The sequence below is a fragment of the Narcine bancroftii genome, chromosome 3 (genome assembly GCF_036971445.1).
Source record: "Narcine bancroftii isolate sNarBan1 chromosome 3, sNarBan1.hap1, whole genome shotgun sequence".
NCBI classification, from domain to species: Eukaryota; Metazoa; Chordata; class Chondrichthyes; order Torpediniformes; family Narcinidae; genus Narcine; species Narcine bancroftii.
This window is the reverse complement of record NC_091471.1, coordinates 350799668-350826544: the sequence shown is the minus strand read 5'-3', so window position 1 is coordinate 350826544 and position 26877 is coordinate 350799668. Positions and strand designations below refer to the sequence as shown.

Sequence of the window (26877 nt, the reverse complement as noted above, 5' to 3'; positions counted from 1 at the left end):
TGATTTATGCAAGATACTGCAATTACAAAAAGTAAATAGTAATAATTAGCAATTGACTGTCTTGACATTTTAGTTCAGATTTGTTGTCAGGGTACATCCATGACCTTGCATACCACCCTGAGATTCTTTTTCCTATGGGCAGGTGGAGTTTCTACTTCTTCTTTGGCTTGGCTTCGTGGACGAAGATTAATGGAGGGGTAATGTCCACGTCAGCTGCAGGCTCGTTTGTGGCTGACAAGTCAGTCACGGTTGCAACAGTTGCGAGGGAAAATTGGTGGGTTGGGGTTGGATGTTGGGTTTTTCCTCCTTTGTCTTTTGTCAGTGTGGTGGGCTCTGCGGTCTTCTTCCAAGGAGGTTGCTGCCCGCCGAACTGTGAGGCGCCAAGATGCACGGTTTGAGGCGAGATCAGCCCACTGGCGGTGGTCAATGTGGCAGGCACCAAAAGATTTCTTTAGGCAGTCCTTGTACCTCTTTGGTGCACCTCTGTCTCGGTGGCCAGTGGAGAGCTCGCCATATAACACGATCTTGGGAAGGCGATGGTCCTCCATTCTGGAGACGTGACCTACCCAGCGCAGTTGGATCTTCAGCAGCGTGGATTCGATGCTGTCGGCCTCTGCCATCTCGAGTACTTCAATGTTGGTGATGAAGTCGCTCCAATGAATGGTGAGGATGGAGCGGAGACGACGCTGGTGGAAGCGTTCTAGGAGCCGTAGGTGATGCCGGTGGAGGATCCATGATTCGGAGCCGAACAGGAGTGTGGGTGTGACAACGGCTCTGTATATGCTAATCTTTGTGAGGTTTTTCAGTTGGTTGTTTTTCCAGACTCATTTGTGTAGTCTTCCAAAGGCGCTATTTGCCTTGGCGAGTCTGTTGTCTATCTCGTTGTCGATCCTTGCATCTTATGAAATGGTGCAGCCGAGATAGGTAAACTGGTTGACCGTTTTGAGTTTTGTGTGCCCGATGGAGAAGTTGGGGGGCTGGTAGTCATGGTGGGGAGCTGGCTGATGGAGGACCTCAGTTTTCTTCAGGCTGACTTCCAGGCCAAACCTTTTGCCAGTTTCCGCAAAACAGGACTTCAAGTGCTGAAGAGCTGGCTCTGAATGGGCAACTAAAGCGGCATCGTCTGCAAAGAGTAGTTCACGGACAAGTTGCTCTTGTGTCTTGGTGTGAGCTTGCAGGCGCCTCAGATTGAAGAGACTGCCATCCGTGCGGTACCGGATGTAAACAGCGTCTTCATTGTTGAGGTCTTTCAGCATCATGCTGAAGAAGATTGAAAAGAGGGTTGGTGCGAGAACGCAGCCTTGCTTTACGCCATTGTTAATGGAGAAGGGTTCAGAGAGCTCATTGCTGTATCTGACCCGACCTTGTTGGTTTTCGTGCAGTTGGATAACCATGTTGAGGAATTTTGGGGGGCATCCAAGGCACTCTAGTATTTGCTAAAGCCCTTTCCTACTCACGGTGTCGAAGGCTTTGGTGAGGTCAACAAAGGTGATGTAGAGTGCTTTGTTTTGTTCTCTTCACTTTTCTTGGAGCTGTCTGAGGGCAAAGACCATGTCAATAGTTCCTCTGTTTGCGCGAAAGCCGCACTGTGATTCTGGGAGAACATTTTTGGCGACACTAGGTATTATTCTATTTAGGAGAATCCTAGCGAAGATTTTGCCTGCAATAGAGAGCAGCGTGATTCCCCTGTAGTTTGAGCAGTCTGATTTCTCGCCTTTGTTTTTGTACAGGGTGATGATGATGGCATCACGAAGGTCCTGAGGCAGCTTTCCTTGGTCCCAGCAGAGCTTGAAAAACTCATGCAGTTTGGCATGCAGAGTTTTGCCGCCAGCCTTCCAGACCTCTGGGGAGATTCCATCCATACCTGCTGCTTTGCCACTTTTCAGTTGTTCATTTGCCTTATATGTCTCTTCCCGGGTAAGGACCTCATCCAGCTCTAGCCTTAAGGGCTGTTGAGGGAGCTGGAGCAGGGCGGATTCTTGGACTAAGCGGTTGGCGCTGAAAAGAGATTGGAAGTGTTCTGACCATCGGTTGAGGATGGAGATCTTGTCGCTGAGGAGGACTTGGGGTGAGGGGCCGAACACAGCCTTTAGAGCCTTGTAAAAACCCCTGAAGTCACCAGTGTCCGCGCTGAGCTAGGTTCGTTTGGCGAGGCTAGTCCACTACTCATTTTGGATCTCCCGGAGTTTGTGCTGAAGATGGCTGCATGTGCGACGGAAGGCTCGTTTCTTCTCTGGCCTGGACGGCTTTGCAAGGTGAGCCTGGTGGGTAGCTTGCTTCTTTGCCAGCAGCTCCTGGATTTTTTGGTTGTTTTCGTTGAATCAGACCTTGTTTTTCCTGGAGGAGAAGCCCAGTGGATTGCAGTATGGCAGTCTTCAGCTGATCTCAGAGGGTTTCAGGGGACGAGTCTGTGAGGCGGATTTCATCCTCGAGCTTTGCCTGGAAGTTTCCTCTCACTTCGTCTGACTGCAAGTTTCCAACATTGAACCTCTTTCTTGGGGCTTTACTGTTCCTGGACTTTGGCTTGAAGTGAAGGTTGAGCTTGCAGCGAACAAGCTAGTGGTCAGTGTGGCATTCTGCGCTGGGCATGACCCTGGTGTGGAGCACATCTCGTTTGTCTCTTTCTCGCACCAGGACGTAGTCCAGGAGGTGCCAGTGTTTGGATCGGGGATACATCCAGGTAGTCTTCAGGCTGTCCCTCTGCTGAAAAAGGGTGTTTGTAATGACAAGCCGCTGTTCTGCTCAGAGCCCCAACAGGAGGCGCCCGTTGTCATTTCACTTGCCGACACCATGCTTGCCCAGGATTCCTGGCCAGGTTTCTGAGTCTTTGCCGGCGCAACCGTTGAAGTTGTCAAGGATGACAACCTTGTCGGCTGTAGGGGTGCATTGAATGAGGTTGCACAGATCAGTGTAGAACTTGTCCTTTTCTGCTGGTTCCGCCTGGAGAGTTGGAGCATAGACACTGATGAGACGCTTGTTTTGAAGTGGGAGTCGCATGGATATGATCCGGTCCGAGTGGCCTGTCAGGAGGTTTTCGAGTTTGGAGGCAATGGAGTTCTTGACCATGAAGCCTACACCAGATAGGCGTCATTCATCCATAGGTTTGCCAGACCAGTAGAGTGTGTAGCCCGCGCCACGTTCTTGGAGGCTGCCTACATCTGCAAGGTGGACTTCACTGAGAGCGCCTGTGTCGATGTCAAGTCTGAGGAGTTCATGTGCAATGAGGGCAGACCGACGTTCAGGTCGGTGGCTGTCAGCCTTGTCTAGCATGGTTCTGATGTTCCAGCATGCTAGCTTGAGTTTGTGAGCATCTTTTGAGGGGGAGGACGTGGAGGGGGAGGACGTGGAGGGGGAGGACGTGGAGGGGGAGGACGTGGAGGGGGAGGACGTGGAGGGGGAGGACGTGGAGGGGGAGGACGTGGAGGGGGAGGACGTGGAGGGGGAGGACGTGGAGGGGGAGGACGTGGAGGGGGAGGACGTGGAGGGGGAGGACGTGGAGGGGGAGGACGTGGAGGGGGAGGACGTGGAGGGGGAGGACGTGGAGGGGGAGGACGTGGAGGGGGAGGACGTGGAGGGGGAGGACGTGGAGGGGGAGGACGTGGAGGGGGAGGACGTGGAGGGGGAGGACGTGGAGGGGGAGGACGTGGAGGGGGAGGACGTGGAGGGGGAGGACGTGGAGGGGGAGGACGTGGAGGGGGAGGACGTGGAGGGGGAGGACGTGGAGGGGGAGGACGTGGAGGGGGAGGACGTGGAGGGGGAGGACGTGGAGGGGGAGGACGTGGAGGGGGAGGACGTGGAGGGGGAGGACGTGGAGGGGGAGGACGTGGAGGGGGAGGACGTGGAGGGGGAGGACGTGGAGGGGGAGGACGTGGAGGGGGAGGACGTGGAGGGGGAGGACGTGGAGGGGGAGGACGTGGAGGGGGAGGACGTGGAGGGGGAGGACGTGGAGGGGGAGGACGTGGAGGGGGAGGACGTGGAGGGGGAGGACGTGGAGGGGGAGGACGTGGAGGGGGAGGACGTGGAGGGGGAGGACGTGGAGGGGGAGGACGTGGAGGGGGAGGACGTGGAGGGGGAGGACGTGGAGGGGGAGGACGTGGAGGGGGAGGACGTGGAGGGGGAGGACGTGGAGGGGGAGGACGTGGAGGGGGAGGACGTGGAGGGGGAGGACGTGGAGGGGGAGGACGTGGAGGGGGAGGACGTGGAGGGGGAGGACGTGGAGGGGGAGGACGTGGAGGGGGAGGACGTGGAGGGGGAGGACGTGGACATGTCCTCAGGCCTGCGCAAAGGAGCTTTTAGGTGGAGTGCAGTGTGCGCAGTACTGGCCCCACCCTTTACACCCATGGTTCGTGTGCTGTGGCCAAGCAAGCTGGGACGTGGCAGCGAGGTCCTTGGGTCATAGGTTTTATATCGGAGTAGCCTTCTCCTATGCAGGTTTCTTACCCGGGCTGGAGGGGCCTACCTCCCCTCCTAGGTCAGACCCTACCTGGTTGCAATCCAACCTGTTGGCCTCTGCCTGCTTCACTCTGCCGAGGCCGGGGCCACCGCCTCCCCCTCGCTTCTGCCCGGACCGGGGCCTCCGCCTGCCTCACTCTACCGAGGCTGGGGCCGCCGCCTCCCCCTCGCTTTTGCCCGGACCGGGGCCGCCGCCGCCTACCCTCTGCCCAGACCGGGGCCGGGGCCGCCGCTGCTTTCCCTCTGCCCGGACCGGGGCCACCACCTCCTTCTTTCTGCCCGGACTGGGGCCTCCACCTGCTTCGCTCTGCCGAGGCCGGGGCCACCGCCTCCCCTTCGCTTCTGCCCGGACCGGGTGAATTAACTGCCAGACTGTATATCTTTGGTCTGTGGGAGGAAACTACAGCACCCCAAGAAAAACTGTGTGGTTGCAGGGTAAATGTGCAATTCCACACCAACAGCCCTATGGGCTGGATAGAATTGGCAGTGCTGGCACTGTGAAGCAGGCTCCCTACTTGTTGTGCCACCATGTTGGCTTTTCTACTTATTGGTTTCTATAATATATATATATTATTTCTACTTATTGGTAATGCAAACTGTACTTTAAAAAAAATACAGAAGAAAGAAATGTAAACAAAATGTGCAATGCAGAAAAAAAATTCAGTAATAAATAATGTGCAAAGTTAAGAGCCCTTAAATGAGTCTCTGATTTAGCGAGTTGAGGAGTTTGATGGTGGAGGGGTAGCAGCTGTTCCTGAACCGTCTGGTATGAATCTTGTGGCAACCAATGACAGCAGCAAGAACAGAGCATGACCTGGGTGTTGTAGATCCTTGATAATTGCTGCTGCATTCTAACAGCAGTATTCTATGCAGATTTTTGATATAAAGAGTTTTGACTGTGTACACTACTGTTTGCAGGTATTTTTATCCAGAGGTATTGGTGAATCCATACCAGGCTGTGATGCAGCTGGTTTGATCACTTTCCACTGTACAGCTGTAGAATTTTTCCAAGATTTCTGATGTTATTACTGAACTTCTGCAAACTCCTAAGGAAGTAGAGGTGCTGAAGTGCTATCTTCTTGATGACATTAGTATGTTGGATTTAGGAAAGGTCCTCTGAGATTGTGACTTCCAGGAATTTAAATTTGCTCATCCTCTCCATATCTGATCCCTCCAATTATCACTGGATTGTGCATCTCTGGTTTTCTCTTTGTAAAGCCTTCAATCAGCACCTTGGTTTTGGTGACATTTGAGATTGTTGATTGTACACCATTCAGCCAAGTTTTCAATTCCCCGCTTTCCCCCCCGTCTGCCTCATCACCCTTTTAATACCATTACCATGGTATCATCAGTAATTGTGTAGATGATGGTGTCATATCGAGCCACACAGTCATAGGTGTAAAGTGAGTAGAGCGGGGGGGCTAAGTACACAGCCAGTGCTCCAGTGCTGATGGAGAATGTGGAGGATATGTTCCTGCCAATCCACACTGATTGTCGGGAAGAGGAAATCCAAGATCCAATTTCACAGTGGGACATTGAGACACAGGTCTTGGAGTTTACTGATCGGTTTTGAGGGGATGGCAGTGTTGAATGCCGAAATGTCACTCATAAAGAGCATCCTGCTGTATGCATCTTTGCTGTTCAGGTGTACCAGGATTATGTATAGAGCCAGTGAAATGGCATCTGCCATAGATCTGGTGATGTGTTGGCAAATTGGAATGGATCTGTGTTGCTGCTCAGAGAGGATCTGATATGCTTCAACACCACCCTCATCACTGGATATGAGTGCTACTGGTTTGTAGAGGCAGCCTGGCCACAATTATTTTAAAGTTCAATTAGGTAGAGCCTTAGCTATAAAGAAATAATTTACTGTTGTATGAAAGTATGATTGCTTGATTTGTTTGAAAGTTAATTTTGTTTTTACATTAGCTTTTAACTAGAATGGGGAGGAGATTCTGTTGATCATGCTGCAAGAAATTTAAATCACATAATTTTGTAAAGTAAAACATTTACATTCCATTGAGTTGTGTCTACTCAGTGATAACTATGGATGTATGTTTATTAATTTATTATCCAATGATATCATGGACATACCATTTGTACTCAGTGCTGGTGGAGTGTGTGTTTCTTGTAGTTTTTGAAGATCATTTTCCTTGTCTTTAAAGTATATAAAGTCTTCTATCAGAGATTTTGAAGAGATGGGGATAATTGTCTTTTTGGGAAGGGGCAGAAGAGGTTTTTTTTAGTATAGAAGGTATGTTGATGTCTCATGGCAATTCTGTCTCTGGTTCAGTGAATTTCCCAGTTGCCATTGAACATCGTACCATTGAGAAATAAGAGACAAAGACAACATTCTGATGAATGTCAGTGTCATAGAGTTGAAATACAATAAAGAAGCAGGCTCTTTGCACAATGCCTATGCCAGCCATCTGGCAGCTATCCATATTCAATTTGCTTTCCCTCACGTCCCCATTTCTTCCCCCTCTCTCTCCTGCTTCCCTCCCAGTTTTCCTGACATCCACTTGCATGTGGAATCATTTTGCAGGAACCAATAAACTTCCCAAGTAGCCTGTTCATGGAATATGGGAAGAAATCAGAACAGGGGAAAAGTACAAACAGCACGCTTGGATTGAGCCCAAGCCTCTGGAGCTGTGAGAAAGCAGTGCTTAACACCATTCTGCTGCCGAAATGCAATAATCATTTTTATTAGCTAATAGAACAAGAAACTCTAGGTTTAATGGCACTGGGGGTTATTCAATTTGGTTTCTGGAAACTGCCTGGAAATTTAGCATTTTTCCTAATTTATTTGCATGTATCTCATTCTTGACACTACCTGGATTGGAACAAATTGGTGTTCTAATTCAGGATTTATCATTACTGTAGTAATCTCACCAAACCAGATGCACCTCTAAATCTGGGTTTTAATCCAATAAAAAAGTAAAATACTGCAGGTGATGGTTTTTTTCAAAAAAAATCCTGTCAGAAATATAACTTGACTGAGGTGCGACATTTTCAATAATGTGGATTTTAAAGTAAAATGCATTTCCTGGTGATTTACTGAATATATCCAATTTCTGATGGCATCTTATCTAATTCCATTTCATAAAATTTTTGATCTTGGGTGTATCAGGTTATCAGTGTGTTCAGTTTGAGTGGGATGCAAATCCATTGAATGTGCCTCCTTCCAAGTATTCCACAGATCCTCACATTTTGATTTATTGAGCATAAAGCATATGTGGAGTCGAATCCAAATGTGGCATTGCCTTAAGGAAGAGATAAAAATGAAAGAATAATTTTATAAACTTTGTAGAAGTAATAGTATTATCACTGATGTTCTAACTAGATTGGAAAGTTGTACAAATTGTAATAATTTTTTCTATTGTTGCATTGACAGGAAGGAGAAGACAGACAAGGGTCCACCGGGCACGATCGCCCCTATTTGAAGAGACTGATGTTATTCCTCTTGATATTCCAAAATGTTCTGAGGACTTGTTGGTACCCAGTGAACAACTGTTGAGCATTATTGCTATTTATGAGGTGTTGAATAATTTTGGAACAGTGCTACGGCTTTCACCCTTCCGATTTGAAGACTTTTGCGCTGCAGTGGTTGGTCAAGAGCAATGCACGTTAATTGCAGAAATGCACGTTGCTTTGTTAAAAGCAATTTTACGAGAAGAGGATTCCTCTAATACCACCTTTGGTCCTGCTGACTTAAAAGATAGCATCAATTCTACGTTATATCTTATAGATGGAATGACATGGCCAGAGCTAGTACGGGCCTATTGTGAGAGTGACCCGGAGTACCATCATGTACTACCTTATCAGGAAAAGGATGACTACCCATATGGACCAATAGAAAATAAAATTAAAGTTCTTCAATTTTTAGTGGATCAGTTCTTGACAACGAACATTGCCCGGGAGGAGTTGATGTCTGAAGGTGTCATCCAGTACGATGACCACTGTCGTGTTTGTCACAAGTTAGGTGATCTTCTCTGCTGTGAAACTTGCTCAGCAGTGTACCATTTGGAATGTGTGAAGCCACCACTTGAAGAGGTCCCAGAGGATGAGTGGCAATGTGAGATATGTGTGGCACACAAAGTGCTTGGTGTTTGTGATTGTGTGCCTGAAATCCAGAAAAATAAACCATATGTTCGCCATGAGCCTATAGGATATGACAGGCACAGACGGAAATATTGGTTCCTGACGAGAAGGATTATTATGTAAGTATGCTCTGTCAGAACCTTTCTAGTAATGGAACTAGTGCAATTCAAAAATGTACCTCTGGTCATTGTAACTATTAAATTGGCAACAAAAGTGTTTTAATAGTTTTGAAATGTATTGAAAATGTGACCAAAATCCTTTCAGGTATTTGTCCCAAAGTGCATTTCTATAGTGTAATATTTATGTAGAATTGCATTATACTTTTGGTATTTTTGATGTCTTTGGATATTGTGTTTGATCAGTAGGAAGCTGTGATTTTTAAATGATGAAAAATAGCAAATTGGGTGCTGGAAAGAAATCACCCAGCTTGATGTGTTAATTATTTGAAGATGTTTCTTCCAAGAATATGTTAATACAGTGAGTTTAATTTTCTGGAAACAGAAATCCATTTCTTTCAACTTAAAAGGTTACATTGTAGTAATTTTGGCAAGCCTTTGTGCTAGCAGGAAGAGTACAAAAATGGAATTCTTTCAATATGCATTCCCAAATAAAATTGGCCAATTAAATTCAAAAGTTATGTCAAACCTCCTGAAAGTTTTAAATAAAGTTCATGTAACATGAAAGGTGTTGTTTAGTTTCTGAGGATGAAATCAAGATGCTCTCATGTTGGATCCATCCATTCCAGTAACCTTGTTGACTCAAGTTTGTAAATTCCAATATGCTTCTGAGCTGCATTTTCAAGGTGCCAGTCTGATGCAATGTATTTGTGGCATTGAACTAATATTCCAATGAATCAAGCACCTTTAGGACAGCTGAAGTGCAGAAAGTTGTTGTGCTGTCTTGACCATCATGTTTTCAATCATTGTTATCCAAAATAACTTTGTGTGAACTATAGGATTCAGTATAAAGTACGGTCTATCTAAAATTAGAAAGCAAGAAGAGCATGTACTTGATGTATCAAAGTATACTTTTTATTGCCGAATTTTTTTGGCTTTGTCTTGTCTTTATTGTCTTATTATTTTGTAATTTCTCTCTTATTTATGAGTACTGAAGTATCTGGTTAAGGATTAGAGTTATTCTTGGAACTTGTTTTTCTCTATGTTGTCCTTTGATTTCTCTTTGTTTAATTACTCACTCCTAAGATACAATTAAATTCTTACAATCTTTGGAGTCTTGATGACTTTTTGTTTTAGCCTTTGAAAATGAACATGAGGAAATGTGTTCTATTGCGTCCTAGCATTTGTTTTCAGAAGAGAACATTTGAGGCAGCATCTGGGAAAGAGAAGCAGTTAATGTTTCAGATCAAAAACCCTTCAGCAGAACAGCCTCGCTAGCTGAGGAAGTGGGGAGGGCAGTGGGTGCAATGAAGGAAATTTCTTTGATGAGATGAAATAATGCTGATATTGAATGAACAGTTGATCCCCAATTCCTGTGTTGTTGATGTTGTATCCAGGTGATATTGTATAATCCAGCCTATGGAGGCATGCTCAGAAAGTCAAAACATATAAATGAAAGGAAAAAGGAAGAGAAAAAACACTAATCAAGATAGCTGTGGGTATTTCCTCCCACTTTAATTCTTATCAGGATTCCATTTCATTCTCTCAGTTCCAGGGGCTCAATTGTATTTGCTTCCAATTCTGAGACATTCCACACAGATGCCTCTGAAGTGTTTTCCTTATATGTTGACCATTGCTTCCCCACTATGTCATAGTGGTCAGAGTCCTTGACCACATCAAATATATTTCCCATATCTCTGTTCTCACTCTCTCTTCTCCTGGATAGAGCAAGTTTCCCTTCACCTTCCACCTCCCCAGCTTCTGCATTCAGAAGGTTATCCTTCCTAATTTCTGCCAGCTCCCACAAGATTCCATATCTCACACATCTTCCTTTTTCAGCATTTAATTGTTCCCTTTGAAACTATCTTTTTTTAGTAATTTTTTATTTTTCACACTGTTAACCATATCAACCAAAATACATACAAACATTTCCCTCTTAAATAAACACAGTGGCATTTTCTCTCCCCCACTACCTTCCCTACCCCCCCTTCCCACCCCCCCCCCCAAAACCAATAAACATTCAACATATACAATACAATAAAACCATTAAACAATGTCATCACACAATGAAAAATAAACAAGAAAAATGTGTCATCTACTTTTACACACTGGATCAAGTCATTTTGTCTTATCATTTTAGGGGGTGGAGGACCAAGGCAAGCCCTCTCTGTTATGTTCCATGTATGGTTTCCAAATTTGTTCAAATATTGTGACTTTATTTTTTAAATTGTACATTATTTTTTCCAATGGAATACATTTATTCATTTCCATGTACCATTGCTGTACTCTCAAGCTCTCTTCCGATTTCCAAGTTGACATTATACATTTTTTGCTACAGCTAAGGCTATCATAATAAATCATTTTTGCACTTCATCCAGTTTGAGGCCTAATTCCTTACTTCTTGTATTACTTAGAAGAAAGATCTCTGAATTTTTTGGTATGTTGTTTTTTGTGATTTTATTTAATACCTGATTTAGATCTTCCCAAAACTTTTTCACTTTCTCACATGCCCAAATTGCACGTACTGTTCCCGTTTCCTTTTTACAGCGAAAACATCTATCTGATGCTGTTGGGTCCCATTTATTTAACTTTTGGGGCGTGGTGTATAGCCTGTGTAACCAATTATATTGTATCATGCGTAACCTCATGTTTATTGTATTTCTCATAGTTCAGGAGCATAGCTTTTCCCATGTTTCATTCTTTATCTTTATTTTTAGATTGTTCCCACTTTTGTTTGGGTTTTCATCTTATTTCATCGTTCTCTTTCTCTTGCAATTTGATATGTTTGTTATAAATCTTTTAATTATCATTGTGTCTGTAATCACATATTCAAAACTGCTTCCTTCAGGTAACCTCAGCCTGCTTCCCAATTTATCCTTCAAGTAATTTTTCAGTTGGTGGTATGCAAACATTGTCTCTTGAGTTATACCATATTTGTCCTTCATTTGTTCAAAAGATAATAATTTATTTCCCAAAAAACAATTTTCTATTCTTTTGATAACCTTTCCTTTAGAGAATGGGAGAGAAAAGGAATCCATTGTAAAAGGGATTAGTTGATTTTGCGTCAATATTAATTTTGGTAATTGATCATTTGTTGCTTTCCTTTCTACGTGAATCTTCTTCCAAATGTTGAGCAGATGGTACAGTACTGGTGAATTCCCCTGTTGCACCAGCTTTTCATCCCACTTGTATAGTATATGTTCAGGTACTTTCTCCCCTATTTTATCTAGCTCTAATCTGGTCCAATCTGGGTTTTCCCTTGTTTGATAAAAATCTGATAGGTATCTTAATTGTGCTACTCTATAATAATTCTTAAAGTTTGGTAGCTGTAAGCCCCTTTTTTTGTACCATTCTCTTAATTTATCTAGTGCTATCCTCGGTTTCCCCCCCTTTCCATAAGAATTTCCTTATTATTTTCTTTAGTTCCTTGAAGAATTTCTCTGTTAGGTGACTTGGTAACGATTGAAATAGGTATTGTATCCTTGGGAAGATATTCATTTTAATGCAATTTACCCTTCTTATCAGTGTTAGTGGTAAATTTTTCCATTGTTCCAAGTCATCTTGTAATTTCTTCATTAATGGCTGATAATTTAATTTGTATAGGTGGCCTAGATTATTATCTCGTTGAATACCTAGGTATCGGATTGCTTGTGTTTGCCATTTAAATGGTGATTCTTTCTTAAACTTTGTGAAATCCACATTATTCATTGGCATCGCTTCACTTTTATATGCGTTGATCTTGTACCCCGATACTTCTCCATATTCCCTCAATTTCATATGTAATTCTTTTATTGATAATTCTGGTTCTGTTAAGTATACTATGACGTCATCTGCAAATAGACTGATTTTGTATTCCTTCTCTTTTATTTTTATCCCTCTTATTTTATTTTCTGTTCTTATCAGTTCTGCCAATGGGCTCTATAGCTAACGCGACCAGTAAGGGAGATAGTGGACATCCCTTCCTAGTTGATCTGCTTAATTTAAATTGATTTGATCACCTTCGCCGATGATCCCTTTTATAATGCTTTAATCCAATTAATATATTTCTCTGGTAGGTTGAACCTCTGTAGTACTTTGAATAAATAATTCTATTCTACTCTGTCAAAGGCTTTTTCTGCGTCTAAGGCAACCGCCACTGTTGGCGTCTTGTTTCCTTATACTGCATGGATTAAGTTAATGAACTTAGATATTGTCCGTTGTTGGTCTTTTCTTAATAAATCCAGTTTGATCTAGTTTTACTATTTTTGGTACACAGTCGGCCAATCTGTTTGCTAATAGTTTAGCTATTATAATGTGTTGAGTAGAGATGTTGGTCTATATGATGCTGGTGTTGGTGGATCTTTCCCCGTCTTTGGTATTACTATAATTATTGTTGTTTTGCATGAATCTGGCATGTTTTGTGTTTCTTCAATCTGGTTCATTACTTTCAGGAGAAGAGGAATTAATAAGCCTTTAAATGTTTTATAGAATTCTATTGGGAGTCAGTCCTCTCCCGGCGTTTTATTGTTCGGTAGTTTCTTTAATATATCCTGTATTTTCTCTATTTCAAATTATTTTATTTGTTTTACTCCTCTTCTTGCAATTTTGGCAGTTCAATTTTATCAAAAAATTCTATCTTATTATCTTTCCCCTCTTTCTCAGTTTGGTATAATTGTTCATAAAATTCCTTTAAGTTCTCGTTAATCTCCATTGAATTATATGTAATTTGTTTGTCCTTTTTCCTTGATGCCAATACAGTTCTTTTAGCTTGTTCTGTTTTAAGTTGCCATGCTAATATTTTGTGTGTTTTTTTTCTCTGAGTTCATAATATTTTTGCTTTATTTTCATTATGTTCTTCTCCACCTTGTACGTTTGTAATGTTTCGCATTTTATTTTTATTCCGCCATTTCTCTTTTTGTTATATCATCCCTCGTTGGTAGTTCCTTTTCTGTACTTACTATTTCCCTTTCCAACTGTTCCATTTCCCGATTGTAGTCCTTTTTCATCTTAGTTACATAACTTATTATCTGCCCTCTAATGAAAGCTTTCATTGCATCCCATAATATAAATTTGTTTTTCACTGATTCCGTTTTTATTTCAAAGTATGTTTTAATTTGGGGTTCAATAAACTCTCTAAATTCCTGCCTTTTAAGTAGCATGGAGTTTAACCTCCATCTTTCTGTTCTTGGTGGGATGTTCTCCAGTTCTATTGGTAATAACAGGGGTGAATGATCAGATAGCAATCTAGCTTTATATTCAGTTTTCCTAACTCTCCCTTGAATATGGCCCGACAACAAAAACATATCAATCCTTGAGTATGTTTTATGCCTACTCGAATAGTGAGTATTCCTTCTCCCTTGGATTCACTTTTTCTTCGGTACTTTTCATTTTTCTTTACATTTCACTAAATTCTAATGTCAACCATTCTTTTAATGCTCTCATTTGTTCTTGAAAAAGAACTTTATCTATATTCTTTCCATCTGTTTTACCTTATATTTCTCTGTGCAGATCTTGGTCGTCTTCTTCTTCTGTGTCTGCACCTGTGTTTGTGTCTTCTCTCTTCCTTGTATCTGTGTCTCTTCTGACTTTCCTGATGAGTTGCTTGTCTCACTTTTCTGGGCTTCTTCCTTGGCTTCTTGCCGTTGGTCCTCTTCTTCTGGGCTACTTATCTGTTGGGCCTCCTGCTGCTGCTTTTCTTTCCTTTCACTCCCTTTCCTGTCCCTTTCCTCTTTCAGCTGAGAGCCCTGGTGTCGGGCATCCCTCAGCTGGTCATGTTGTGTTTGCCCGCTCCTCGGCGGAGCCCCCCTCCTGTCAGCGTTCTCCTTCTCCTTAGTGTGCACATTATGCACTTTTGTTTGGCTCTGAGAGCCATTTTTGCAGTTCAGTATTCGGGAGGTTGCGACTCTCCGGGGTCATCACCAACCTTGGAGAACAGACTTTCTTCTCCACAAGAGTTCCCTGTTTCTTCATGCAGGTAAGGCCTTCTCCTTTCTCTTCTGGTGTCTTTTTTTTTCCTGTTGTTTTTACTTTTTCCTTCTTGGGTGCCATTTTCTTTCTTTTCTCAACAACTTTATCTTTTATTTGTTATGTTTTGTATATCTTGAACTTTGTATTTTCTTCACTTTATTTCTTCTTTTCTGGAAAGGGCTGGAATTCCCCTACCGTGACTCCCTTTTAGAACTATCTGAACCACTCATACATCCCTGCCGACGACATTTCTCATGGGATCTTAGTCTTCCTAGGTAAGGAAGCAATTCATTTGCACTTCTTTCAGTCTGGTGTGTTGGATTCATTTTTCTCGTATGGCCTTTTCTACATTGGATAAACCAAATACAATTTAAAAAAAAAAAAAAATTGGTTACAGCATGGTAACAGCCCCTTCCAGCCCATGCCGCCCAGATACACCAATTATCCTACAAGGTTTTGAAGAGTGGGAGGAAACCCATGCAGGTAACAGGGAGAATGTACAAACTCCTTATAGACGCCACTGGGTTGGGTGTTAACTCTGCAGAATATATTTGCTCTGTCTGCAGGAGTGATTTGTAATTCCTCATCCCACTCAACTGTGATCCCTCAGTCTGTGGTTAATTGCAAGCTTGAGGAACACCTTGTCTTTCATCTGGACACCTTTCATCAGATATTGAGCAAGCCAATATTGAAATATTGAGCAAGCCAATCAACATCAGAATGGAAATGTTTAATGTTCTGATACCACCCAATCAGGTCATCAATCTCCATTCTTTCTTCTGACTCATCCTTTCTGGTTATTTGGCCAACAACAGTGATGTCATCCGTGAATTTGTTGATTGAGTTGGAGCCAAACTTTAGCTATACAGTCATGAGTGTACAGAGCATAGGCTAGGTGACTAAGCACACAACTTTGTGGTGCCCATGCTGATGCTCCGTGCAGAGGTGATGTTACTGATATGTGCAGATTGGGGTCTAAAGGTGAGGAAGTAAAAGATTCAGTTGCCGAAGGTGAGACAGAGTCCAGGATCATTTAAATTTAAAATTTTTTTAAAAATTCAGAAATGCCATTTCAACCCACAAGTCCGTGCTGCCCAATTTACACCCCATTTTATCTATACTCCTGGAACATTTTGAACTATGGGAGGAAACTGGAATCCCCAGAGAAAACCCTCACAAATGCAAGGAGAACATACAAGTTCCTTACAGACAGAGCAGAATTTGAACCCTGGTCCTAATCGCTGATGCTGTAAAGGCGTTGCGCTAACCATACCACTCTTACCTTGGTCATTTGTTTTGATGATATGGTTGTTTTGTATGCCGAGGTGTATGCGATGAACAATAGTCTGTGTTCTAGGTGTGATCCATCAGCCAGTGATCTGTTGCGATGATAGGCAAACTGAAGTGGGTTCAGGCCATTTCTGAGATATTGATTTGCTCCATAATCAACCACATTTTAAAAAAAAACTTGAGTCAGGTGTGCCTTATTATTGATCAATGCACTTTTGTTTAATTAAAATTGGGGCAGCACGGTAGGCGTTGTGGTTAGTGCAGTGCCTTTACAGTGCCAGTGATTGGGCTGGGGTTCAAATCCTGCACTGTCTGTAAGGAGTTTAATTTTTCCCTGTATCTGTATGGGTTTTCCCTGGGGGCTCTGGTTTCCTTCCACCATTCTAAACGTACTGGGAGGTGTAAATTGGGCAGCATGGACTCGTGGGCCGAAATGGCCTGTTACCTTGCTGGATATCTAAATTTAAATTAAAAAAAGATAAAACATGATTTCTCTTCCAAGCAATGGAATAGTTGGGTGTGTTTCTTGTAATTACATACTCATGATTTGAGCTGAAAGGTTCTTTGCCATTCCAGTGGAGGGAGAACAGTTTATTAAGGAGAAGAATACTTTATCCATTTCAATTAAATTGGAAATACTTTAGCAGTTGTTCAAAATCTTTGTTGGCAAGTTTAGGTTTTGCTTGAAAAGTGAAACAGATGGTTCTTGGGTGGCTGAATAATTCCTGTAAATAGAAAGATTCTTGCACTTTAGTAAAACAGCTATGATGTTGACTGGCCCATGCCCTTTGTTGTTTCCTATAATGTGAAGTAAATTGATGATGAGAATGTCGGTAGAGAGTCGAGATGAATTATCTGTTGGTCACATCTGGCCGAGCATGACTATGAATGCTTCACCTTTACCCCTGGTTGTCACGTACTTAATCCTGCCATCATTTAGGATAGAGGTATCCTTGAAACCTCTTCTCATTTGCTGCATAATTGTCCATCACCATTCATGACCAGATGTGATAGGACTGTAGGGATAGGCTTGAGGGACAGAATTGTCCATTCCTGCTTCTATTTCTGATGTGCTAATGTCGATCTCCAGAATTTTCTAGGAAACGGATGTTTGAAAGGGGAAATTAAAGTATAATTAGGCAGAAATATGTTCATAGGAACAAAAATTAAATAAAAGTTTATGCATCTAAATTGTGTAAAATGTCTTATTTGCTTTATCTTTTTCAAACTTAACTGAGATTCCCAGTGATCCCATTATTTTAAGATTTCAAAAAGATTTAAAATAAGTGTGAAATATTACATGGGGTGATATTGTGGCTGTTCTACATGAGTGCCCTCCATAATGTTGGGTGAAATACACTTTTTTTCCTTTATTTGCTCTTGTGCTCCACAGTTTTAAATTTGTAATAAACAATTCACATGTAATTAAAGTATACATTCCAGATTTTATTCAAGGTTATTTGTATACATTTTGGTTTGACAAATTACAGCACTTTTAATTCATAGTTCCCCAATTTCAGGGCACCATAATGTTTGGTGCATTTGGTTTCACAGATGTTAGTGATTACTCAGGTATATTTAATTGCTTCATTAGTGAAGGTATAAGAGAGCTAGGATAATCCAATTATGAGACATATTATGGATATGGAACAATTTAGAAGATTTTTTGGTCAATATTTCCATATCCAGCCATATTATCATTTAAGCCTTCTATACTAGATGCTGGTTTTAGAGAATGGGTCAGATTGGGTGTCAAGAGTCTTAGGGATTTATTTATCCGAGGCAACTTTGCATAATTTGAACAGTTAACAGTTAAATTTCATCTTCCTAATAGGCATTTTTTTTAGATATTTACAAATTAAGCACTTTGCCTATTCTTAAATTTCTAATTTTCCCCGAGTTCCCAAAACCAATGTTCTGGATCTACTTTTGATATAAAATTTCATCATGGTGGCTTGAGAACTGCCCTGCCATTTATGAAAATCTGATGGATCTAAAAATGGGTTTAGGAAATGCAATTGGGAGGGAATGGGAAAGAGATTTGCATATCTCTATTTCAGATGAAGATCGGATTACTACTCTTGATTAACAATACTTCATTTTGTGCATGACATTGTCTTTTGCAATTCAAAGTTGTATATAGAGTACACTGGTCTAAGGTTAAATTATCCTGTTTTTATTCTGATGAGGATCCAATATGTGACAGATGTAGAATTCATGTGCATCAATGGGTTCATGTGTTTTGGGAGTGTCCAAAATTGAAAGATTTTTGGGACTATTTTTTTCAGACTGTTTCAGAGATTCTTAGGATCAAGATAGATTCTTATCCCTGTATTGGTTTGTTTTTTTATTATCAACAAGAAAATATTTCCTTGAATTTAACTCAAAGAAGAGTTGTAGCTTTTACTTCGTTGATAGCAAGAATCTTTGTCCCTGTATGACAGAGAGAAAAAAACCTCATGTCCATGCCAATCAGAAAGTAATTGTTCATACACTGTAATGGCTTGTGTTTCATGTAATTTAAACTGGCAGATGCCTGTTTCCTGCACCACTTGTACATTGAGAGCAAACTGAGATACAACAACAGCATTTTTTTACAGGAGTAAATAAAGGAATTACCGGTTGTGAAATGAAACATGAAGATACAAGGAGACATAAGAGCAAACTAACCCTGCAGGACCATGCCAGCAAGAGATGCCAAGTACCAACTAGGATGCATCAACCTTGTTCAGGCCACAGTGATGTACCATGATTCATCAAATTTGTATGCCATCACTGGTTGCACTTAAACTCAGTTTTCAGATACAGCAGAAAGTAAATTGTTGAGTGTACAGTACTTGATGTTGAATCTAGGAGTTGTTTCAAGCAGTTAAATAAATTGAACTTTGTAAATTGACCTTTCAGCATAATTTTGCAAAAAAAAGTTCTCAATACTTTGTTGCCTCTTGCAAAAAACATTCTGCAAAGGTCCTGCAAATATTGTGTTTTAAAATGTGTGTGCAAGCTGCTCTAACAATTCCTCCCAAACCCCCTCTAAATACTCTGTCACAATAGACTAGATATAAATAGACTCTTTCTCCTGAGGGCAGTGGAGGTTGGAACAAGAGGGCATGAGTTAAGGGTAAGGGGGAAAAACTTGAGGAGAAATATAGAGGATGCTTTTTCACTCAGCAAGTGGTGGCAGAATGGAATGATCTTCCAAAAAAGATAGTTGTGGCAGGGTCCCTTCTACCATTTAAGAGAAGGTTGTTTGTGTACATGGAGGGGGTTGGAGAGTTATGGGCGGAGAGTGGGAGGGTTGAGCTAGTGGAGTTGTTCAAGTGAACCGGTGCGGACTCGAAGGGCTGACATGGCCTGTTTCCACGCTGTAACCGGTTATATGTATTTCCAATGAGTTGGTTTCAACTGTGGAGATTTGTGAGCAAGAGAGCAGAACCTGAGTAAAATAAAAATGAAAATTAACAACTTTTTAAATATGCATCACCATATTTTTTTCAAAACAAAAATCTGTCTCCATTAACTTTGAAATTTCTTTCAGCATATTGTACTCCGAGCACAAGAAACACCCATTGAAAATCAATGCCAGCAAACAGCAGTGGATTCGCAACAAAGGGAGCATAAGAAAAATTATAAAATCTGACAAAGCATACCTTTTAGTAAACGCCATTTAAATCTGCTTCATTGCTCGAGCATAATCTATGGAGCACTGACTTGAAGGGTGATAGTGTGAGCTAAGGGATAAGATGCCAACGAATTTGCTCTGTCCTTTTAAATCTCATGGAAAAAATAAGTTTGTTAAAGAAAAAGTGTACATCATGGCTAATGTGATTTATGGTGTGAAAAATAAAAAATTTAAAAAAAAGATGCTGTTTTTCACATCAACTCATTGCCAAGGTTCCTTTTATTGTCATGTAATAACCCATTAAAATGTAACATGCATTTAAAAAAAAAGTTTGTTATTAATTAATCTCATAATATACCATGGAACATCATTCATTTTTTTATCACTGCCCTCAGGAAATTATAGTGTTGGTCAGGGAAACTTGCAATATAGATTTCCAAAAATGTGGCTTAAAAGGTTAAATTACAGCAACAGATTGTGTGGACTAGGCTTTTGACTATTAATTCAATTTAAATAGGCAAAATGGCCTTGATTTAATACATCTAATAAGTGCAGTCATTGATGATGTTTAAAAATACTAGTCTAATATTTTGTACCTTAGTCAAACTTTTTTGTCATAATTAAACATTGCTATTGATTTTTAAATCTAAAAGAATTTTGAGTTGAAATTTTTCAGCTTTTCTCATTAGAGAATAATTAAAACTACGTTTCAAAAAATCTTCAAAAGCTATTTCTATTGTCTTAAAAGCATAAGAGATTGAAGCAGGATTAGGCCATTTGGCCCATCGAGTCTGCCCACCATTTGAATCATGGCTGATGTATTTCTTTCAACCCCATTTCCCTGACTTCTCCCCATCAACAACCTATCAACTTCTGCTTTAAATCTACCCAATTACTTGGCCGGCCTCCATCATCAACTATGGCAACAGATTACACAGATTCGTCAGTGTCTGTTTCTCCTCATCTCTGTTTGAAAGGGACATCCTTTTTATTCTAAAGCTGTCCCCTCTTGTCCTAGACTGTTCTACAACTGGAAACATCTCCACATCTTTCAAGATTATCCCTCATCCTTCTAACAAACGTTCCTCATAAATTAATACTCTCATCCCCTGGATTATTCTTGTAAACCTTCTCTGGACCCTCTCCAATGCCAACACATCCTTCCTTAGATATGGGGCCCAAAACCGCTCAAATACCCCAAATGTGATCTGACTAACACCTTGCAAAGCATTTCAAATGCCTCAGCATTAAATCTTTGCTATTGTATTCTAGCCCCCTTGAAATTAATGCTAACATTGCATTTTCCTTCCTTACTACTGACTCAACCTGCAAATTAACCTCCAGGGAATCCTATACTTGGACTCCCAATTCCCTTTAGATCTCCATTTTGAAGATAGTCAATGCCTTTATTTCTTCTAACAAATGCATGACCACGCTCTTCCCTGTGCTGTATTCCATCTACCACTTGTTTGCCCATTTTCCCAACCCCTCTGCAGACTCCTCAAACTTCTCTCCTTTGATGTAATTTTTCTCCAAATATGATCATTGTTACACTGCTGGCAGTTGGTTAGAAGTTTGCCTGTAATCTTGGTTATTTTAAGATGGAGAGTTTGTGACAGTGAAATTGATGCATGGTTTTGTCACTTTTTTTCTAATTTTTGGGACTTCAGTTTTTTTGATATTGTGTCTTGGAAAAAGCCCTCATGGAGACCTTACAATTGAGTGTGTCCTCACCAACTCATTCAGGGTTTTCCCTAAGCAGAAGCCCTGGATGAACAAAGAAATCCAGTTCCTGCTGAGAGCCAGATCACAAGGCAATAAAGTCCAGAGATCCAGAACTCTACAAAAGGAGCAGGTCCAAACTGTGAAAAGCCATCTCCCAGGCAAATTGGAGATTATGAACAAGAATGGAACCGACAAAGGATACCCAACAGCTGTGAAAGGGCCTTAATGACATAACCGGCTACAAAGCCAAATTGGTGCAATAGGAGTCAGCAAAGATGAACTCCCAGAAGAACTCAATGCCTTGTATGCCAGAACAAGGAGAACAACTACACACACCCATGTCCTCCGATGATCCTCTACTGTCATGTATCTGAGCATGAGGTGTGGCCTGCCTCAGGAGAGTAAATCCAAAGAAAGCATCTGGTCTGGACAGAATACTGGCTGAAAGCTGAAAACCTGTGCTGACAAACTTGCCAATGTATTCACAGATGTCTTCAAAATCTTACCTGTTTCAAATGAGCCTCAATCATACTGGTGCCAAAAAAGGAAAATGGGATAACCTGCTTAAATGACAATGTAAGTGGCACTCACATCTACATGAATGAAGTGTTTTGAGAGGCTGGTGTTGAAGCATATCAGCTTCTGTTTGAGCAGTGACATATATTCGTTCTAATTTGCCTACCACAGCAACGGGTGTACAATAGATGCCATCTCACTGGCTGCACAAAGCCCTGGAACATGGACAGCAAAGATACATACATTAGGATACTCTTTATTGACTATATTTTTGACTATATTTTATTGACTATATATGGAATCGTTCTCTCAAAACTAATCAAGCTCCAAGTCCTGGGCATCAATTCCCCACTGTGTAATTGGATCCTGGATTTCCTTACCTCAAGACCACAATCAATGAAGATTGATAAGAACATCTCCTCTACAATCTCCATTAGTACTGGAGCACCACAGGGGTGTGTTCTTGGCCCCCTGCTCTACTCACTTTACATCTTTGACTGTGTGGCTCAGTACAACAATAACATTACTGTGGTATCAGCATATTTCTAGATAGTGAGTTGTATAAAAGGGGGCAATGAATCAACAAACAGGAGAGAGATTGAAAACTTGGATGAATTGTGTACTAACAACAACCTCACACCCAATGTCACAAAAGCCAAGGAACTGATTGTAGACTTCAGGAGGAGAAAACCAGAGATGTATGATCCAGTGATCATTGGAAAAATCAGAGGTGCAGGGGGTGAGCAAATTTAAATATCTGTGAATCGCTATTTTGGAAGACCTTTCCTGGACCCAAACACACATGTCATTGAAGAGTTTGTGGAGATTTGGTATGCAATCGAAAACCTTGGGAAAACTTCTACAGATGTATAATGGAAAGTGTGCTGACCAGTTGTATCACGGTTTGCTCTGAAGGCACCAATATCTCTAAGGGGAAAGCCCTGCAAAAAGGTAGTAGACGCAGCTCAGCACATCACAGGCAAAACTCGTCACCACCAAGAAAATCTACGTGGACTATTGCTGTTGGAGAGTTTGCCCAGGATGTGCTGTGTTCTTAATGTTGCCACCAGGAAAGAGGTGTAGGTACCACAAAACTTATACCTTCAAGTTCAGGAATGGTTGCTACCTCTCCACTATCAGACTCCTGAACTACAAGCTCAGTCAGAAGCCCCTTTCACATTTGCGTCCCACTCATTTGGCCTGAGATAGGAATGGGGGTTTGGCTTTACACACGACCACTCCTAACTGGGACACTGAATGCTTTCACACTTGCAAGGAGCCATCCCTGGGGTTAGGACTGTTCTACCTTCTACCGGTGATGTCATGATTGCAATGACCTGCCCTAACTCCTGATCAATGTATTATGTTCTTTGAACAAAATTAATCATGCCTAATTATAACAGAATTAAGCTTTATATACTCCACAGTATGAGCCCTTCAGCTCCTGTTGTTGGGCCAACCTATATAAACCTTTATGAGGAACTTAGGGAAAATGCTAGCAATAAATAGCAACAGTGGACAATTTTTAAACAGGGTGGGAAAGTTGGTAGCGTTATAGCACACAATTTATACAGGATGGTAAAGATGGTAGCACTATGGCTTACAATTTGTACAGCATGGAAAAGTTGGTAGCTCTATCGCGTACAATTTATAAATACTGTGGGGGTTAGGGTTAGTGATGGCGCATGGAATTCTGCCCTCCCAGAATTTCGTGCAGCAGAGAAAGGGTTGTATGCATGGCTGCATACATGGAGGGGTTTCTCTGCCACATGGCATTCTGGGAAGTCAGGTCCACCATTGCTTTTTCCCACAGTCTTTATAAATTGTGTGTTATCGTGCAACTAATTTTCCCACGCTGTTTAAAAATTGTCTGCTATTGCTATTGCTATTTATTTCCTCTCTCTCCCACTGCGACTTTCCCACGTCAAATTATATACCTTTTTAATCTTCGCATTCCTGCAGTCACGCAAAAACTTAGGTCATTTCAATCCCACAATGCAATTATCCTTTTCATACTTGCCTGATTGCAATGCTGACTTCTGCAGATGGCAGGGATTGTACTAGAGGTCGAGGCCATCAATCCCTGGCATGAGATAATGTCATCTTGACACCTGTGTTGAGCTAATTTTGCTTTCACACTAGATACTTTAAAGGCAGATTGGCCATTAATTCTTGGGATCACTTGTAAGTGTGAAAGAGGCTAGAGACTCATTTAAGGACTCTTGCTTTGCAAATTATTCATTATTGAATATTTTTGGTATTGAACAGTTTGTTTACATTTCTCTTTTGATTACATATCTTTTGAGTGTATTTTTATTGCTTTACTGTCAAGTAGAAATTCTGCTTGGCCCACAGGAAAAAAGAAACTGCATGATGTCATGCAAGTGCTCTGACAATAAATCTAAACTTTGAACTTTGATCCTTGTGAGCTGAGAGGAAGATGCAAAAGTCAGCATTGGGTATCTATTCTAGCTTAGTAACTGCCTTTTGCAGTTTCTTTGCACACCTTATCTGTTCTTGAATAAAATACAGTAAAACCCTTGGTATCCAGCACCTATACGGCATTGGTAGATGCCAGATAAGTGATTTTTTTTTTCCAATTTTCTTGAGATTGCATGTTGTGTGATTGGCGAGATGTGCCTATTTTAAACTTCTGGGTTTTTTTTTTACCTATTTATTTTCTGCAATTTTTTTTGCTGATTGAGCAAATTTTCTACTGTACTTGGATGAACAGAGTCATAACAAGCACGAATATTAATTGTCTGTTTCTTCGATGTATAAACTACAATGAAATCAAAAATAATGATATGGACCAAGACTTGGAATATACTGGCCAGTTCTTATGAAAGGTGATTGACCTTAAATGATAACTGTTTCTCTCTTCATAGATGTGGGGTGCGGCATACTGTATAATTTTAATATTTTCTGTTTTTATGCTGGGAGGAGATTCCACTGGGTAGTTTTTTTCGATTGGCATGAATTGAATCTTGTAATTTTGAACAATCATTTTAGTGGAGCATTGAATGTACGTTGGTGGCTGGTTAAGGGGAGAAATGGGCAAATAACAATTCAATTTAGACAACTTTCATTCATTTTACCAAGCAAGTCAGGGTGGTGCGGTTAGTGTAGTGGTTAGCACAATGCTGTACAGCACCAGTGATCAATGTTCAAATCTGGCACCATCTGCAAGGAGTTGTACATTCTCCCTGTGTCTGTGTGGTTTTCCTCCAGGCGCTCTGGTTTCTCCCTTCCCCTTAAAATGTTCCAGGGTTGTTAGTTAATTGGGTTTAATGGGGTGGCACGGGCTTGTAGGCTGAAAGGGTCTGTTACCATGTGGCATGTCTAAATTTAATTTTAATATTTAAGTTGCAAAGTTGAAAGGTGATCTGTGGGTGTCATTGGTTTAATGCGATTTTTAGTGCAATAATTGTCATTGGAAAACTTCTCAATTTGTATGGAAAAAAAGTTTCTTTGCAGTACAAGTGTTTGTTATAATTGAGAATGATGCTGGAAGATTCAAAGATTTCAGGTGTCTCAGAATTCCTCAAAGCCGCTATGAACTTGCAGTTTAAATGGTAAATGTGGAGTGTCCATTTTATCAGGATTTTTGAACCTTTTGACTTGTACTTGGGGACATATGAGAGACTGCAGATGCTAGAATTTGAACCACATGAGCAATCTGCTGGAGGAATTCAGTGGGCCAAACAGCATCAATGGGAGAAAAAGAATGATCAGTATTTCGGACTGGAGTCCTTCATCAAGACCAACGGAGTTTTTTAAAATTTCTTCATCTTGTTCTTGTCTGAACTACTTTACAGGTAAAGGTTGGCAAAGGTTGAACAGATTATCTGAAAAATTTTGTATGGTAGAAGGGCATTCAGAGAATATTTGACAAAATTCTGCTTTTAAGTTAAAGATCTCTTTGATACACAGTACAACTCCAATTATCCAAAATTAGATTCTCTGAAATCCTCATTTAACCAAATTTTTTTTCAGAGCTGAACTGATCTCACAGGTTGGGGGGAAAAAATTTGCTTGACATTAAATAAGAACATCAACTGTCCTTGTTTCATGCAACTCCCTCCCCCCTTGCTTTCTGTTTCTTCTTAACTTTTCCCTATTGATTTTTCTCTCCAGTTCTCCCTCTCAAACTGTGTGCCACTCTCTCCCAGCCACATCTAAAGAAATGTTTGTCCAACATTGGCCCGGGCCTGCCCATTTCGGATAATTGGAGTTATACTAAATCATATATAAGAAATTTAATCCAATAAGTAGAAGATGAAACCTGGGTCATAAAAGAAGAGTGGGATGTTGCAATGTCACAGACAATTTGTTGATTACATTTAATCCCCTTTGTTACAGGAAGGTAGTTAAGTTCAAATACATTGAAACCATTTTATACAAAATATCTGCGGCTGTTGTACTCTTGCAGTTTAGGATTCTATTGAGTGGCACTAAGTGTGCTCCTTTGCTTGTGTCTGTTGACATTTGGTTTGGCTTTTTGCATTCATGTGTACTTTGGAACCTTTGTGAATTACTTGAGTTATGTGGACAACCGTAGTAATGATGGCATACATATTTATGCATCTGCTGGAATTTTAGACTTAAATTAATACAGACAAATCTAGCAACCAGCGCAAAAGCCAAGAACTTCTATATAAGCATAGGCCTCTGATATAGATCATTACAGACACTAAAATACTCTTGATCATTGAGGTTTAACCATTTGTAAACAATGCTCACAATGCTTTAATATATTTAATTTACAATAAATACTGTAAAGTTGAAACTAACAGTGGTAAATGGATTTCCAAAAGCTATTCTGCATATTTTGCACATCAACTTCATATCACAGCATGACATATAAATTGACAGATTTATGCCTCTGCTGGAGTTGCTGGAAAAATTAAGATTACTAACTGGGAGTATCCTGAGGAAAATCTCCAAGATTGAAGTTTGCAACCTCTGCTATTCTAATTAAAGAGGCTGTTAATATTCTTGTGCTTTGATTCAGTGAGTGTTCGTTTCAAAGTAGCAGTTATTGAAAAGTGCAAAATTCTAGCTGTACTTCTGGATGTTCTACAATTACAGAAAGCCAGCCTATTCTCA

The 26877-nt window shown here is 41.1% G+C and overlaps 1 protein-coding gene across 1 annotated transcript in view; it reads left to right on the top strand.

Moving 5' to 3' along the window:
- The window catches only part of bptf (bromodomain PHD finger transcription factor), a 163588-nt gene that overhangs the window by 20865 nt on the left and 115846 nt on the right, over window positions 1-26877 (top strand). Inside the window, exon 2 of the mRNA XM_069929749.1 lies at window positions 7847-8672. Within this exon, the coding sequence (XP_069785850.1) occupies window positions 7847-8672 (826 nt within the window). The remainder of the gene's footprint in view (window positions 1-7846; window positions 8673-26877) is intronic.